The sequence below is a fragment of the Lemur catta genome, chromosome 3, assembly GCF_020740605.2.
Source record: "Lemur catta isolate mLemCat1 chromosome 3, mLemCat1.pri, whole genome shotgun sequence".
Lineage (NCBI taxonomy): Eukaryota > Metazoa > Chordata > Mammalia > Primates > Lemuridae > Lemur > Lemur catta.
The window spans coordinates 113,171,444-113,186,285 of NC_059130.1; the positions used below are offsets into that span (position 1 = coordinate 113,171,444).

At 53.0% G+C, this 14,842-nt stretch overlaps 1 protein-coding gene across 8 annotated transcripts in view; it reads left to right on the forward strand.

The window, feature by feature from the left end:
- Positions 1 to 14,842, forward strand: part of TMCO4 (transmembrane and coiled-coil domains 4) — a 95,518-nt gene that overhangs the window by 16,715 nt on the left and 63,961 nt on the right. For all 8 annotated transcript variants that reach the window (XM_045548539.1, XM_045548540.1, XM_045548537.1 and 5 more), the window contains exons 3-4: positions 3,785 to 3,959; positions 4,587 to 4,614. In XM_045548539.1, the coding sequence (XP_045404495.1) occupies positions 3,785 to 3,959; positions 4,587 to 4,614 (203 nt within the window). The remainder of the gene's footprint in view (positions 1 to 3,784; positions 3,960 to 4,586; positions 4,615 to 14,842) is intronic.

The window sequence follows — 14,842 nt, forward strand, 5'->3', positions numbered from 1 at the left end:
CTGTTGCCTGGCCATAAACATTTGCCTTGGGATGTTCTTTCTTGAATGTTTCCAATTCAGTATGTCAGTTATTTCCACATGGTTGATCTGTCTTCTGAGGCACAAAACACATTTTTTAAAAAATCTCAATCTTTCTAAAGCCCAGGTATGCTGTTAGTTTCAGTAATCTTTAGAAAACACTGTGGCGGTTTTTGTCCCCATGGGATATAAAAGCAAACCTCTAAAATATTTCTCATCCGTGCCGTAAACATCGCAGAGGCTGTTCCCTTGAATTAATTCCATTTATTAAACGTGGAGAAACTAATGGGGTAGAACAGAGTTGGCAGACTTCTACCAAGGGCCAGATATTTTAGGAATGCAGGTGGGGTGGTCTCTGTCACAGTTACTCAACTTTGCTGTTGCAGCCCCAAAGCAGCCATAGACAGTATGTAAAGGAATGCATGTGGCTGTGTTCCAATAAAACTTTATTTGCAAACATGGGCTGCAGGCCACATTTGGCCTGTGAGCTGCAGTTTGCTAAGCCCTGGTGAATGGGAGGAACTTTGGACTGACTGTGAGCCTAGAAGCCTGGATTCCAGGTGAGACTTTGCCCCTTCCCTGCTGTGAGACCCTTAAAAAGACATTTAAGGAGCAGCCTAGGTGCACCATCTGTAAGAGGGGGTTGTTTGATGCCCTTGTTTTGTGAGTGGCCAGTGTCTAGCGAATGCTTAAGGATGTAACTGCGGGAGAGGGGCAGTCTCTGCAGTGAGCAAGCATGGCCTTTGGGGTTCCAGAGATGTAGATTTGAACTGGGAGCTGTCACTTAACATCTCTAGATCTGGGTTTTCTTATCTCTAGAATGGGGGTAAGATAGTACCTACCTCCCTTGTGGGGTTATGGTGAGAATTAAACAACTCAGTGTGTATAACGCACTTGGCACGGGGCCTGCCAGACAGGTGCTCTGTGATTATTGTCATTGTTACTGTGGCTTTTTATGTATTTCAACTAGACCACCAGCCACATTAGTAGCAATTACCAAGGCCCTGCCGATCTAAAATGCTACTCGTTATTTGATACATCATTGCACGGGCACTTTACATATATATTTGTTAATTTATTTGCCCATGCAAAGAAACATATATAGTGCTTTATACGTGCCAGGTATTGTTCTAAGCACATGACAAATATTAACTTAGTTAATCCTTCCGTCTACCCTATAAAATAGGTTTCATCATCTCCACTGTTTTACCGATAAAGAAACTGAGGCCCAGAGAGGTGAAGTAACTTGTCTAAGATCACACAGCTAGTGGCAGAGCTGGGATTTGAACCAGAGGCTGTGCTCCTTGCACTCTGTTACAAGGCGCTTCTCTACATCCAAGACTTTCTTCGTAGACAGCAGGGTCAGGCCACGCTACTGCCCTTGGCCCTACGCCCTTTCTGCTTATAAATTCACCGCTAAGTAATGTTCAGTTCACTTAGCTGTCTCCTTCCCCTCATGCACACCCACACACCACCCCAGGCTAATCCCAGGAAATTGTAGTGGATTAAATGGTAATCACTGTAATAGCAGTAGTTAACATTTATTGAGTGTTTACCCCGGTGCCAGACACGGTTACTGTGTCATTTAATCTTCCCAGCTAAGCTAGAGGCAGGCCTTATTATCGTCCACATGTTACTACAGAGGAAGATGAAGCTAAGAGAGGTGAAGTGAGGACACAGCAGAGTCAGGTCTCCCCCAGGTAGTTGGACGCCAGAGTCTGACTCTTAACGCTGTCCCCAACTGCCTCCCTTTGTGACCCTGTACATAAACATGATGGCTAACATTAGTTGAGCATCTACTACATGCCAGGTCCTCTCTGCTTTATGTGTATCACCTCGTCTAATCCTCAACCAACTTTATGAAGTTTGTCTCTTGAACCCATTTTTGTTTTTGTTTTTTTTTTTGAGACAGAGTCTCACTTTGTTGCCCGGGCTAGAGTGAGTGCCGTGGCATCAGCCTAGCTCACAGCAACCTCAGACTCCTGGGCTTAAGCGATCCTACTGCCTCAGCCTCCCGAGTAGCTGGGACTACAGGCATGCGCCACCATGCCCGGCTAATTTTTCCTATATGTATATTTTTTTAGTTGTCCAGATAATTTCTATTTCTATTTTTAGTAGAGACGGGGTCTTGCTCAGGCTGGTCTTGAACTCCTGACCTCCAGCGATCCACCCGCCTCGGCCTCCCAGAGGGCTAGGATTATAGGCGTGAGCCACTGCGCCCAGCCTTGAACCCATTTTAAAGATAGGAACACAGAGGCACAGAGAGGTCAAGGTACTTTCCCAAGGTGCTGTGCCCTCAAATGGACTTTCACCCTCAGCAGCTGAGAGGGTCACCAGCCCAGCCCTGAGCTGCCTGTCCCTTTTGGGACCCACCTCAGCTAAAGAGAACCGCCTTGCCCAAGGTTCTGCCTCTGGCCTGGGGTGCCTGTGTCCAGTGACTGGCTGACGTGGGGCTATGAAGGCCTGGCCCTCTCAACCCACCAGGGCAGCTCTGAAGGGTGGGCTGAGGCCTCCCTTGAGACTGCACCACGGCTCAACTGCCCCCTCGCCCAGGCCTGCTTCCTCCCTCCCCCCCCAACAGCATTCATCCCCAGGGGAGCCCTCACCTTCTCCATTTCAGGGCAGCTTCCTGGGGATCCAACCATAGGATTCAAACGCAAGCTCTTCACTGCTCCCATCCAGGGCCCTGGCCTCAGGTCGTTCCACTTTGTGGCCACACTAAGGAATATGATGGGTGGGCCATGCGGTACAAGGGGAGGGGGGCTCCTGAGGTCACCCCATCACTAGGGAACTGTGCTTGTTCCTGGGAAGCCTGAGCCCACCCCGATCTGGTCACAGTGCCTATAGAGTGTAGAACCCGGGCTGGAGTCCCAGGGCAGTGTGGTTCAAGGCAGGCTGGGACTCGGATTTTGGAGACAGCCCTGGCGTCTGGTCATCAGCCTCTTCCCCGGACTGGTGTAATCACCTCCTAATTGATTCTCCTGCTCCACCTCCCCCCAACTACCCACCACCCAGCGCGCACCTGCCCCAGAGATGGCTCTGTGTCAGCAGTCTGAGGTGGACTCTGCCACGTCCCCCAAGTGCCATGGGCTCCCCGTCTCTGTGTCTCAGCCCATAGAGCTCATTTAGCACGGCCCCCATCCAGCCTCCCCCCGGGGCTCCTGCGGGACTCCACGCAAATGCCCACTGAAAACAGAGCCCCGCGGTGGCAGTGCACCTGGTGGGGAGGGCACCCGCCCTCTTCACTGTATCTACTTCTGCAGCAGCCAGCCTTTTTCCAGAAAGCACGTCCTTGGTGATTCCCAAGAGCGGCAAATCGCCTTCTCTGGGAAGACTTTTCCAGTCACTGCCATCACCTCCGTGGGTGGCCGTGGGGCTCCCTGTCTGGGATGCTCAGGACTGGATGCTGCCTCTGTCCTAGCGCACCACACGGCACTGGGGCCACTCCACCCTGCTGTGAGACGAGTCTTGTTCCTATTTGGTTCCTCAGCCCCCAGCACAGCCGTAACTGCCCGTTGCCCTCATCCCTGTGGTTTGCCGGCCTTTGTGGTAAAAGTTTTGGTGGGAGAAGAAGCTATTAATCAAATGCACATCACCTAAAATTAGGATCACAGTCACTCAGTTGTGTGTGTGTGTGTGTGTGTGTGTGTGTGTGTGTGTGTACCGGCTGTTCACACCCACGACCACAGCTGACCTGCACTTCCCAGTGGCCTTGTGAGGCCGAGTTCCTGGGTGCTCTGGGATCTAAGCCCCGTCTGCCTTTCAGCTCCTTCTGCGCAGAGTTCGTGGGGGGCCTGGTGAAGTGGCTGCAGTTGTCCGAGGCCGTCTTGCCAACCATGACTGCATTTGCTGGTGGCCTGGGAGGTGAAGGAACAGACGTCTTTGCCCAGATCTTGTTGAAGGACCCCATCTTGAAGGACAACACGCTGGTGATCACTCAGGTACACCTAATACCTGGTGGCAGCTGCCAGGCACAGTGGAACAAATATTGTCTTTCAGAGGCAGTCTGAAAATTGTTTCCAATGGGGGTGAAGTGGTTGAAAGGTAAAATATATCCTCATAATATCGTATTATGAGATGATCAGAGCTGATGTTGAATTATCATTATTGAATATTTAGTATTGACTTAATGCTCCTCTAGTGGTGTTTACTATGTGCTAGTACCTTTATAAAAATTAACTCGTGTAAGTCTCAAAGCAATGTTATGAGGTAGGTAGTAGTTGAGAAAACTGAGGCACAGAGAGGTTAAGTAATTTACCCAAGGTCACACAGCTGATAAATGGCCAAACCAGGACTTGAACCTCTGTGGTGTGCCCTTGAGCATGTCACTCACCCGCTGTGTGTGCAGTTAGGGGACACGGAAACTGTGACACAGGCTGTCGAGGGGGCAAGTGCATTGATTTAAAATAGCCCTTCCCTCACTGCCTGGAGTTCTCCCATATTTCTAGGATCCAGGGCACAGCTTTGTGTCTGTCTTGTTCTCCGTGGGAGGAGTTAATAAGTATTTGTCGAACGTGCAGGCTGGTTGCCTATCACCGTGTCACTGATTCCAGTGCCTTTCTCCTCAGGACCTGCTGAGCTTCTCCCTCCAGGATGGTAAGTTGATTTCCTAAGCTGTGTAAATTGTGGGTGCCCGTCTTCACCCCCAGCCAGTGAAGCCAGTGATAGATGCTGGCACCTGGGGCCAGGTCCCCCACGGCCTTTTTGGCACAAGGGAGGACAGAGAGCCCAATATTGCTGGGGAGCTGGGAGCCCTTCATTCGTGCCAAGACTGTGGGGTCCTTCTCAGTGCTCGTCTCACTGTCCCCCACGGTGGGCCTGTGGTGGGACCTCCTCTGCAGCTCTTGCATCTGGCCCCTTCCCCACCTCCACCCACCCCCTGGTCTGAGCCACCGCCACCCCTCCTGGATGACAGCAGGGTCTGCTCACTGGTCTTCCTGCCACCACTCTGCAGCTCCAATGATCTTTTCAAAGGCCCATGTGACCGCACCACCTCCCTGCTGATCGCCTGCCAGCGGCTCCCGCTGCACTTGGGAGAAAGGCCGGCTCTCTGGCGTGGCTCTTGAGGCTCTAGTGGGCTAGCCCCTGTCCCCCTGCGCCTTATCTCTCAATACAGTCACCCCCTGCAGTGTGGCCCGAGCCACGCCGGCCTCCTGGCAGCTTCCGCACACGTGTGCTGCCTGCACTGCTGCACCTTTGTACACTCTATTCCCCTGGCTAGAACACTCTTCCTGCCCCTCTTTGCCCACCTACTTTCCGCCTTTCCCTCATCCCTCCACGCAGTCATCGCTTCCCAGGGGAGGCCTTCCTGGTGTCGTGACTCGCACGCGCTCCGGGCCATGCCGACCATGGTTACGTGATTCTCTGATCAATGGGCTTCCTCCCCGGCCCCCCCAGACCAGACGCTCCACTCGGGCAGGGCCTGTGTCTGATTTTGTTCACTTCCCAGGCCTGACACAGCACCTGGCACATCACACACACTCAGTAAATACCGATTGAATGAATTGAGATAGATCTTATGGGCCCGTTTGATGGATAAGGAAGTCTGCTCAGAGAGGTTAAGCAGTTTACCCAAGGTTGCTCAGGAAGTGGCAATGTGGGATGCCACCTATGTTAGTTTCCTAGGGCTGCTGAGACAAATGGACAGAAACTGAGTGGCTTGAAACAATGAGAGCTTTATTCCCTCACTGTTCTGTTGGCCAGAAGTCTGAAACCAAGGTGTGAGCAGGGTTACCTCCCTCCGATGGCTGCAGGACAGAATATCCCTTGTGCCTCTTTCAGCTTCCAATAGCCCCAGGTGTACCTGGGCTCCTGGCTGCATCACTTCAGTGTCTGCCTTCATCTTCCACGGCCTCCTCCTCCTCCCCGCCCCCTCCTCTGTGTCTCTCTTACAAGGATACTTCGTACAGGGCAATCTCATCTCCGGATCTTTAACTTTATTGTATCTGCAACGGCCCTTTTTCCAAATAAGGTCACATACGTAGGTTCTGGGACACTTATGGGGCCACCACTCAACCCGCTGTCCCAGCCCCCGGTGTTCGCCCTGGGTGCAGCTCCCGTCCGACTTCTTCCCACCACCTCCTCTCTGCCTGGGCTCTCCTGTTATTGCCTATGTGGCTTCTTTCATCATCTGAACTGGGTAGAAGTTTGGGCACAAGGACCTCTGGTGTTTGATGGCAAGCTGACAGAGGGAATCCCAAATTGAAAATAAAATCTCCAACAACTGCCAGACCCTGAAATAGGGAAACTTGTGCTGTCTCCCCGCTGGAACCCTGCTAGTGCGAGGAGGAGGAAGAGGAAGAACAGAATTTCAAGAGCAGGAGCTTGGGCAGGAGAGAGCCCCCAGGAAGGTGGGTGGGCAGCAGCGCGGCGGGCAGGGCTTGGGCCAGGTTCTCCGTCTGGGTAAGCGGACCTGGGGAGGGGAGCAGGGTGGATTCTCCTGGCAGGTCTGAGGACGCACGGCCTCAGCAGGGGCAGCAGAGAGAGCAGCAGGGAGTGGCTGCTCCAGGAGTCACCTGAGGGACCCCAGAATCGCGACAGGCCAGAGAGAGGGCATGGGGGAGCAAGAGGGGACTCAAGTGACTTCTGGAATCCTGGTTGCTGGTGCCAGCTGCAAGGGGATCGGGGTCCTGTCTCAGGAATTCTGGCATTTGCCTCCAGTGACCCTTTTATAGCAGATGGTGGTCAGAGAACCTAAGAGAGCAGGGAGCTGGGACTCCCTCCAGCCCACACAGCAGGTCACGTGAACTAGGTCACCCTACCCTCGAGCTCGTGTTAAGAGAATAATAAATTCTCCTTATTGTTTTGACCTCTAAGACCTTCCTACCCCTCGTGTGCGGAGCACAGCAGTGTCAGCATCCCTGCTGTGAGAAATGCAGAGTCTCGGGCCCCACCCAGGCCCACTGAGTCAGGGTCTGCACGTTGGCAAAACCCAGGGATTCCCGTGTACTTTATCGTCTGAGGAGGCGCTGGAAGGCTCACCCCCGAAGAATATTTTTGGGCCAACTCTATCCAAACAAAACATTTTAACTCCATATCGTAGAGCCGAATGGGACCTCAAGGGGTGGCTTGGGGCAGCCTCTGCTCTCAGGCAGGCGAGGCCTTTGGCAATACTTTCCTTTAGCAGAGAAGCCACACGGCCCCCAAGAACATGGTGGGGTTGGCCTGAGACCACCCCTCGGTCATCAGACTCCGAGTTTGGAGTGTTTTCTGTCTGCACGCCCTGAGGCCTACATTTTCAGGGGCTGTGCGTTCTCAGGAGTTGTCACATATCTCATTAAAGAGTGATTGTATTACTTTACTTTAACAGAAGAGAAGGAAGAATAATAATATCCGACCCTCCCGGACTCTCTTGGAGAGAGAGGCTGGGTTTGCCCAGTGGTTTGAGGCTCGAGTTGCTGGAGAGCAGGGCGGCACCTCGGCACGTAGAATCTGGTATCATCATCATCATAACGGCAAAGCCACCGAGTACTTGCTGTGTGCCGGGCATGGCGCCGGGGCTCGAGCAGGCATTTGACTCCCCTCCCCCAGTGACGTGGTCAAGGCTGTTGCTCCCGTCTTGCAGACCTGAGACTCCACACGTCAAGGTCAACTTGGATGATCCTCTCACTTTCACAGGTGGAGAGATTGAAGCCCAGAGAGGGGAGAGGGCTTCCCTGGGGACACACAGTGGCAGAGGTAGACTGGGAGTCTGAACCAGGTCTCTGGCCTCCTGGGCCAGCACTTCCTCCCATTGCCTCTTCACTGGGTGGAAGGAGAAGCCGCCTGTGCCCCAAATCTACTTGACTTGCTCTTTCCTCACCTGGTGAGTCATGTGCATCCTGCCACCTCTTCCTGACCCACCCTTGCCACCTCCCACAAACCACAGACTGTCCTGAGCACCCTTGGGCACCAGGACACCTCACCTTACCCCTGCCTGCTGGCTCTTGCAGAACAACCGAGTGGGTTTACAGTGGCCTGTCTTATGTCGTTGCCTGGTGCTTCATGCCCTCCCGAGGGCATTCTCCTAGAAAACTAAACCAGCATTGCCTTTTAAATTTCTATTGAGAATAAGCACCACTTATTAAGCACCTATTAGGTGCGGGTCACCTTACCTGGCCCCTGTCAATCATTGTCTTGTTTCATCCTTGAGGCTGTCCTTTAACGTAGGTCCGCCCACTCGCCCGCTTTCACAGATGGGCAAACTAAGGCTCAGAGTGGTGCAGAACTTGCCTAAGCTGGTAAGTGGCAGAGCTGGATATGCTAAAACAAGTGCTGTTAACCAAAACCTTAGCAGATTTTACCCACAAGGGTTGAGGAATAGAGTCCCTGCAGGAATATAGTAATATCTCCTATAGAAATACTACCAGTCTCCGGTAACATCTGGGGCTGCCCTTGGTTTATCTGATAGTGCCAGCAGGTGCCAATGGCTAAGAACAGGAGCAGCATCAGTGGCACACTGGAACCCCGTGGGAACAGGAGCCAGAGCTTGAAAGGTCTCCAGAGGACCCTCAAATCGCCTAGACCACCCTCTCATCACATAGATGGGGAAACTGAGGCCCAGAGAGGGGCTTGCTGACAGTTGTCATGTCTGACCTCTCTAAAGCATCTGGGGGGTCAACCTGCCTGGGTGTTAAAATCCAAGCTCCACCTTGGCAAGTTACTGCACGTCTCTGTGCCTCGGTTTCCTCAGGTGTCCAGTGGGAATAACAGTAGTCTTTACCTGTAGGGTGGCAGCGAGGATGACATGAGCCAGTCGTGTGCAGTGCTCGGCCCAGAGCTGGCACGCTGGGCAAAGCTGCTGGGGCGAGGCTGGGTCGTGGTGAAATGGGAAAACCCTGGAATCAGGAAACTTAGATTCTCATCTTGTCTCTGAGACTCTCTGGTATGTGACCTTGGTCTAGTCATTTCACTTCTCCGAACTGCAATTTCAAGTACAAATAAGGAACAAGTGCTAGATGCTCCATTAAAAAAAATTCTTAAACATAAAAATTTTAAACTGTCTTGGGTTCTGAGAACACGGTCAAAGATCTTGTAAGGAAGAGGTCAGTGGCCTACGTGGGCCAGTTGTTTAAGTCCTTTCCCGCAAGCTGCTTGAGGCCAGTGCCCTGTCTGGCCTGTTTACCACTGTATCCCAGCAACACAGACGCGGTGGGCGTTTGGTGCTTGTTGGATGGAGGGAGAGGAGCAGGATGGGTGGGTGGCCTTTCTCTAGAGAACGAGCTTAGCTGCTGAGCAGGGTGGTTGCCTGAGTCCTTCTACAGAGCTGGAGGAGGGGTACACTGCGGAGGAGGAAGCTCTCTGTGCTGCGGGATTTCTCCCTGGGTGGGAGGTGGGCGATTAGTCATGGAATCAGCCCGGGAAATCAACATGAAAAGCTGCATTTCTCAGAACTTCCTGGAAGGTTGACCTTTACTGACAGTTTTGGGATCTGAGTCACAAAACGATGCCATATTGGCAGCTGGGTGGAATTTTTAGAGTGTGCTAACCATTTTCTTCTCATCTGGTAGCAACCCACGAAGTGCTTTGCCCACACAAGTGAAAAAAATAAGTCTCTTACGTGATGAAGGTTAAACCGAATCTGAGCTGATAAGGCTAAGTAAGGGTTTCTCAACCTTGGCGCTGCTGTTTGGGGCTGGATAATTCTTTATCATGGGGGCTGTCGCGTGCCCCGTACGATAATTGTGGTGACCAAAAATGTCTCCAGACATTGCTAGATGTCCTCGAGGAGGCAAAACTGAAAATGTGACCATCTCAGGTGGGGCCGGTTTGTTTGTATTTAGTAATCTTTGTAAGTTATCCAGTTGCTCTGTTGGCCCCTTACATAGATTGTGAGTTGTTGCGTGGCATGTCATCCTCAGATCTACAGGGCAGGCAGGTGCTTTCAGGGGAGAAATTAAGGTTCTGGAGGTTAAGTGAGTAACCTAGGGTTACATTTCAAGGCAAGTTTCGAGATTCCATTTAGGGCAGAGTGCATCTCGCTGTGAACTCTCTATCAGTGCCCGGGAAACTTAAACCAAATTATGGTTTCTGCCCTCTGTACCCAGAATCCAAAGGCGGGATCGAGTCTAGGCCATGGGCCGGGGCACACATGTGCGCTGCAGCGAACTTGGCTCTGCTTTCTTCCCTGGTATTTATTACCGGATTGCAAACCTCCCTGATGGATCAGGAAGGCTTGAGATGTTAGTCTTGGGTCATGGTGAAATGCAAATCGTGTCACCTGGTCGCCGGGTTCTCCGGCAGCATCCCTGAGAGTCATACACCTTACAGTCAGTATCGAAACAGCCTGGTTCATCCCTCAGCCGATAAGAACTAAATACCCGCTCTGTGTGCCCAGCCCGTGCGAGGCACTGGGAATAATCCTAACAGCTGATGTTCATTGAGTACCTACTGTATGCCTGGCTCTGAGCTAAGTGCTTTCGTTATAGGTACTAATTCTTTGAAGCCCCACAGTGACCCTAGGAGGCAGAGACTATTACTGTCCCCATTTTACGGCAGAGGAAAGTGGCACAGAGGATGACATGACCTGCCATGGTCACACAGCTGGAAAGTGAGGTGTCAGGATTTGAGCCCACCTTTTAACTGCTGTTCTGCTTCCCACGCGGAGACAAAGCCCTCACCCCCACAGCTGACTTTAAAAGGGCGGGTGCCCCCTGCGGCAGGAGCCCGAGGAACAGTGATCCTGCCGGTCTTGCATCCAGGTGGAGGTAGAGGAGGGTCTCAGAGATGCCCCTCCTCCCCGCCCTCTGCTCCCCCAACCCTGGTCTTGAAGTAAGCTTGTCGCCACCCTAAAACCCTTAGTTGTCCTAAGCCACAGGGACAAAAGGCAGGAAACAGCCCCAAAACGTTCGGAGGTTAAACTGCTGCCCCGTGAGGGGCCCATGGCCAGGCTCAGCCTCCCAAAGTGACAGCCCTGGGCACACAAAGGAGCCTAACCTGGTGCCCAGCAATGGGCAAGCGGCATGGAGCTGGAAATGGTGCAGTTTCTTCTTTATATGAGAATAATTCACTTTGGGTAAAAATGGGTATAAATAATAAGTATTCCAGAAAGAATGTGTCAGTAGAAAAGTTGGTAACTCGAGGGATGGTTGTGCAGTGGGTGGGGCAAGCAGTCCCTGCGAAGTGTGGCCTCGGGCCCAGGGAGAAGGGGGCAGAGGGCCCCTGCCCTGGCACTCAGCAGGCAGCCCAGGTGCAGAGCGTGGCTTCTTAGCATGGCTTCCCAGAGAGGACGGGAGAAAGATGACACTTACCATGTGTCCTGGGTGCTGGCCAGACTCAACACGTGTATCCTCTTATTGCAGCTCAGCAAAGCCAGATTGAAAATGTGTTCTTATTCCCCTTTTACAGATGAGGAAACTGAGGCTCAGAGAGGTTAAGAGACTGTCCTAAAGCCATTTGGCTAGTAGGTAGTGAGATAAGTATGCATGACAAAGGCTGACATTTCTGCCTCTGAGTTCCTTTCTTTTGGTCTGGAGGGCAGCCCCAAAGGGCAGGAATTGACCATGAGCTCTTCCCAAAGGTCTGGGCTCCCCTTGCGGCTGTCCCAGCAGGTACAAGGTCAACTCCAGGCCCACTATTCCTGCTCCCGTCCTCAGAGCGGGGGCCATTGCTGAGAACAGGCTGGCTCAGCACCTTACAACAGGAGACTGTACTGCTCCCCGCTGGGGGAGGGGACATTTGGAAATGGAGGGAGGGTCGGGGCTGTTACAACCTAGGGTGCAACTGGCATTTAGTGCCAGGACCCATGGGTAAGGCAGTGTTGGATACAAAGTATTATGCAAAGCACAGTAGCTTCTGTATTGAGAGGTACTGGTGGGGCAGGAGCCCAGGAATGTGGATTCTGGCCCCGGCTGTCATGAACACACAGGCTGGCTCAGGACATGTCCCTTGCTCTTCCTAAACCGGGGGCACCCCTTGGGCTCTGAGACCTCCCACAGTGTGTGGTTGTGTGGCGAGGTGGGCACAGGGCTGTCCAGCAGTTCTGGTGGGCTGGCACACCCCTGGTGGCAGAGCCAAGATCCCTGGGTCGCCCTCCCCAATCCCCCGACTTTTCAAAGAACTAGTTGCCCAGGTGCTGTGTACTTTTGGGGTGCTCCTGTGGCCCATGGCCTAGGGCTATCCCTGGGATTGTGTACATATCCCGTGTGCATGGAAGATGGGATTCACAGCTGGCCACGTGGGGTTGTCCTAGAACCCCAGACTCACTCCAGAATAGCAGATTTGCCTTTCAAAGACAGCCACAGTGGTATCAGCAGAAATGTTGGCATCAGGTAATTCTGGATTATAATCAAGCTCCAGCACTCTCTCAGCTGTGTGACTCTGAGAACATTTCTTAACCTCTCTGTGCCTATTCTGCCCTCATTTGCAACATGGGGCATCATAATGACAGCCTCCTAGAACCATTGGGAGGATTAGCAGTCATGAGTGCCAGCTCCTCACGTGACGCCTGGCATGTAGGAGCAGGCCGTGGATGCTGGTTTCCCCTCCCTGCAGAGGTCCCCGGAGAGCTGTGTGGACCACCCTGCTGCCTCCCTGAGTGCGTGCGGACCCTCTCAGTTGGGCAGAGCTCGCTTGCAGGAGGGGAGCCCACTGCTTTGCCTCTTGGAGTAGGAACCCCCTGCTTCAGAATCCCCCGGGTGCTTGTTAAAAGCACGGACTCCTGCACTCCACTCTGGACCTCGGGCCTGGGGGCCGGGGAGCCTGGATTTCCGTGAGCTCCCCATGGCCTTTATGCTCACTAAAGTTTAAAAACCACTAGCCCCTCATGAGTCTCAAGACTCCATGTCACCCTGTCACTGTCGGGCTGTTTCAAGTCCATTTGACCTTGGACTTTTGAAGGTCCCTCCCTGTGAGGTGGAGCAGGCACCCTGAGATCTCTGAGCTGGAAAGGACCTCAGGGGACCAGCTTCTCCCACCTCAGTCCTTCTGGCAGGTTCCAAAAGCACTGGCCCAGGCACTAGAATCTGAGCAGCTCTCAGGAGCAGCGTGGGGGGCGGGCAGTGGGGATAGCTTGGGAGACACGGGCATGTCTGGGAGACAGCTGTCTCGTGGCTGTGTTTCCCATGTCACAGGTCGGGGGCGAGGGCACGGCTTCTGCAGCCAGGCTGCCCGAGTCACTGCCCACTGGCCGATGAGCCTGGACCAGTGACCTGAGCTCTCTGCACCTCAGTTTCCTCTTCGATAAGATGGAGATCCTAACAGTGCCTACCTCCTCGCGTAGTTGTGAGGGTTCAATAAACCAAGGCATGTGGCGGAGTAGCAGGGATTCTGGCCCACAGTGAGCAGTAGATAAACGAGGCTTCCAGATCAATGTGACTCCTCGGCATAGAATGCTGCAGCCCGAAGAGGATGCAGGTCCCATCCAGCACGATCGTCCTCCCCTGTTTTACTCCTCTCCCAACAGGTCAGCCCTTCGTTCTTTCCTACAAACATTCCATTCTTCACTCATACAGAGATTAGTAAACCTCCACTTTGTTTTAGGCATGGGTCTGGGTGCCGGGGGTACAGGGTGAATTTGGAGCTTATATTCTAGAGGGGGAGACAGACAATAAGCAAATAGGCAAATAAAAATTTATAGTTTTCTATGGCAACAAGCAATAACTCCCAGGAAGGGATGGGAAGCAGTGGAGGGGGCTGGGGAGGGCTTCTCCAGGGAGGCGACGTTTGAGTTGAGGCAGGAACTGAGTGATGAGCGGACATAGCACAGAGTGTTCCCAGCACGGTCAAGACTCTGACATTTAAGGATAACTCACCACTGTAAGAGGAGACTCCACCCAGGGGAGGAGAGAGGCCTTCACCAGTTAATCCACTCTCTTCCCTCGTCCCCTGGGGGAGCAGGAGTTGGAGGGTGCTGGAAAGGGAGCATCAGTCGCAGGTGGGGGTGGGGAGCAGGAAGAGGTCTTTTGTGCTTTCTGGGGCAGGTGGGCACCGCAGAGAACCCTGCCAGGTGAGGGAGAACTTCGGTCAGTTAATGAGTCAACACGTCTCAGTTGGGCACCTACTAACCTCCAGGCATTGTCCTGGGCACTGGGAGAACGGGAGGGAACAAGGCAAAGGCTCCTGCCCTTGTGGGACTGTCATTCTGATGGGGAGAGCCAGACGGTTAACCTATACATAGATATAACAATGGCAGGAATCCGGGCAGCAGGAACAGGATGACTGGGGGTGGGCAGCTCTAGTTCAGGAGCCACTGGCTTTTCTGAGGAGATGATATTTTAAGTTGAGACCTGACTGAAAAGGGGCCAGCTGAGCAGAGTTCTGGGGACAAGCTTCCCAGATACCAAAAACAGCAAGTGCAAAGGCCCTGAGGCAGCCATCAGCTTGGCTTCTTGGCAGGAGAGATGCTGGTGCATGAAGCAGGGACAGGCAGAAGGTGAAGTGGGAGAGGGTGGCAGGAAGGGTCCAGATAAGAGACAGCCTTGCAGGCCATGGGAAGAAATGTGGATTTTATTCTGAGTGTGTTGGGGAGCTGTTGGAGACTTTTAAGCCAGGAGAGAACATGATCAGATTGATGACTTTAAAGAGTCTCTCTAGCTGCTGTGTGGCAAATGAAGTTCAGAGGCCAGAGGGAACGAGGAGCAACCAGTGATGTGGCTGGTGGCTGGAGAGCAGTGGCTGGCACAGTGGCAGTGGAGATGGAGCAAGTGTCAGACCCAGGATATATAATACTCTGGAGGTGCAGTCGGTATCGGCTGGTGGTTCCGATGTTGGGGACAGAGGAAAAGAAAGAGTCAAGAATGATGCCAAGGTCTTTGGTCTGAGCCCCAAGGTGAATGGGGTACCTTTTATTGAGACAGGATAGACAGGCCCTTAAGGAATGAGGTGACCATCCAGGCCAATTGGGAGT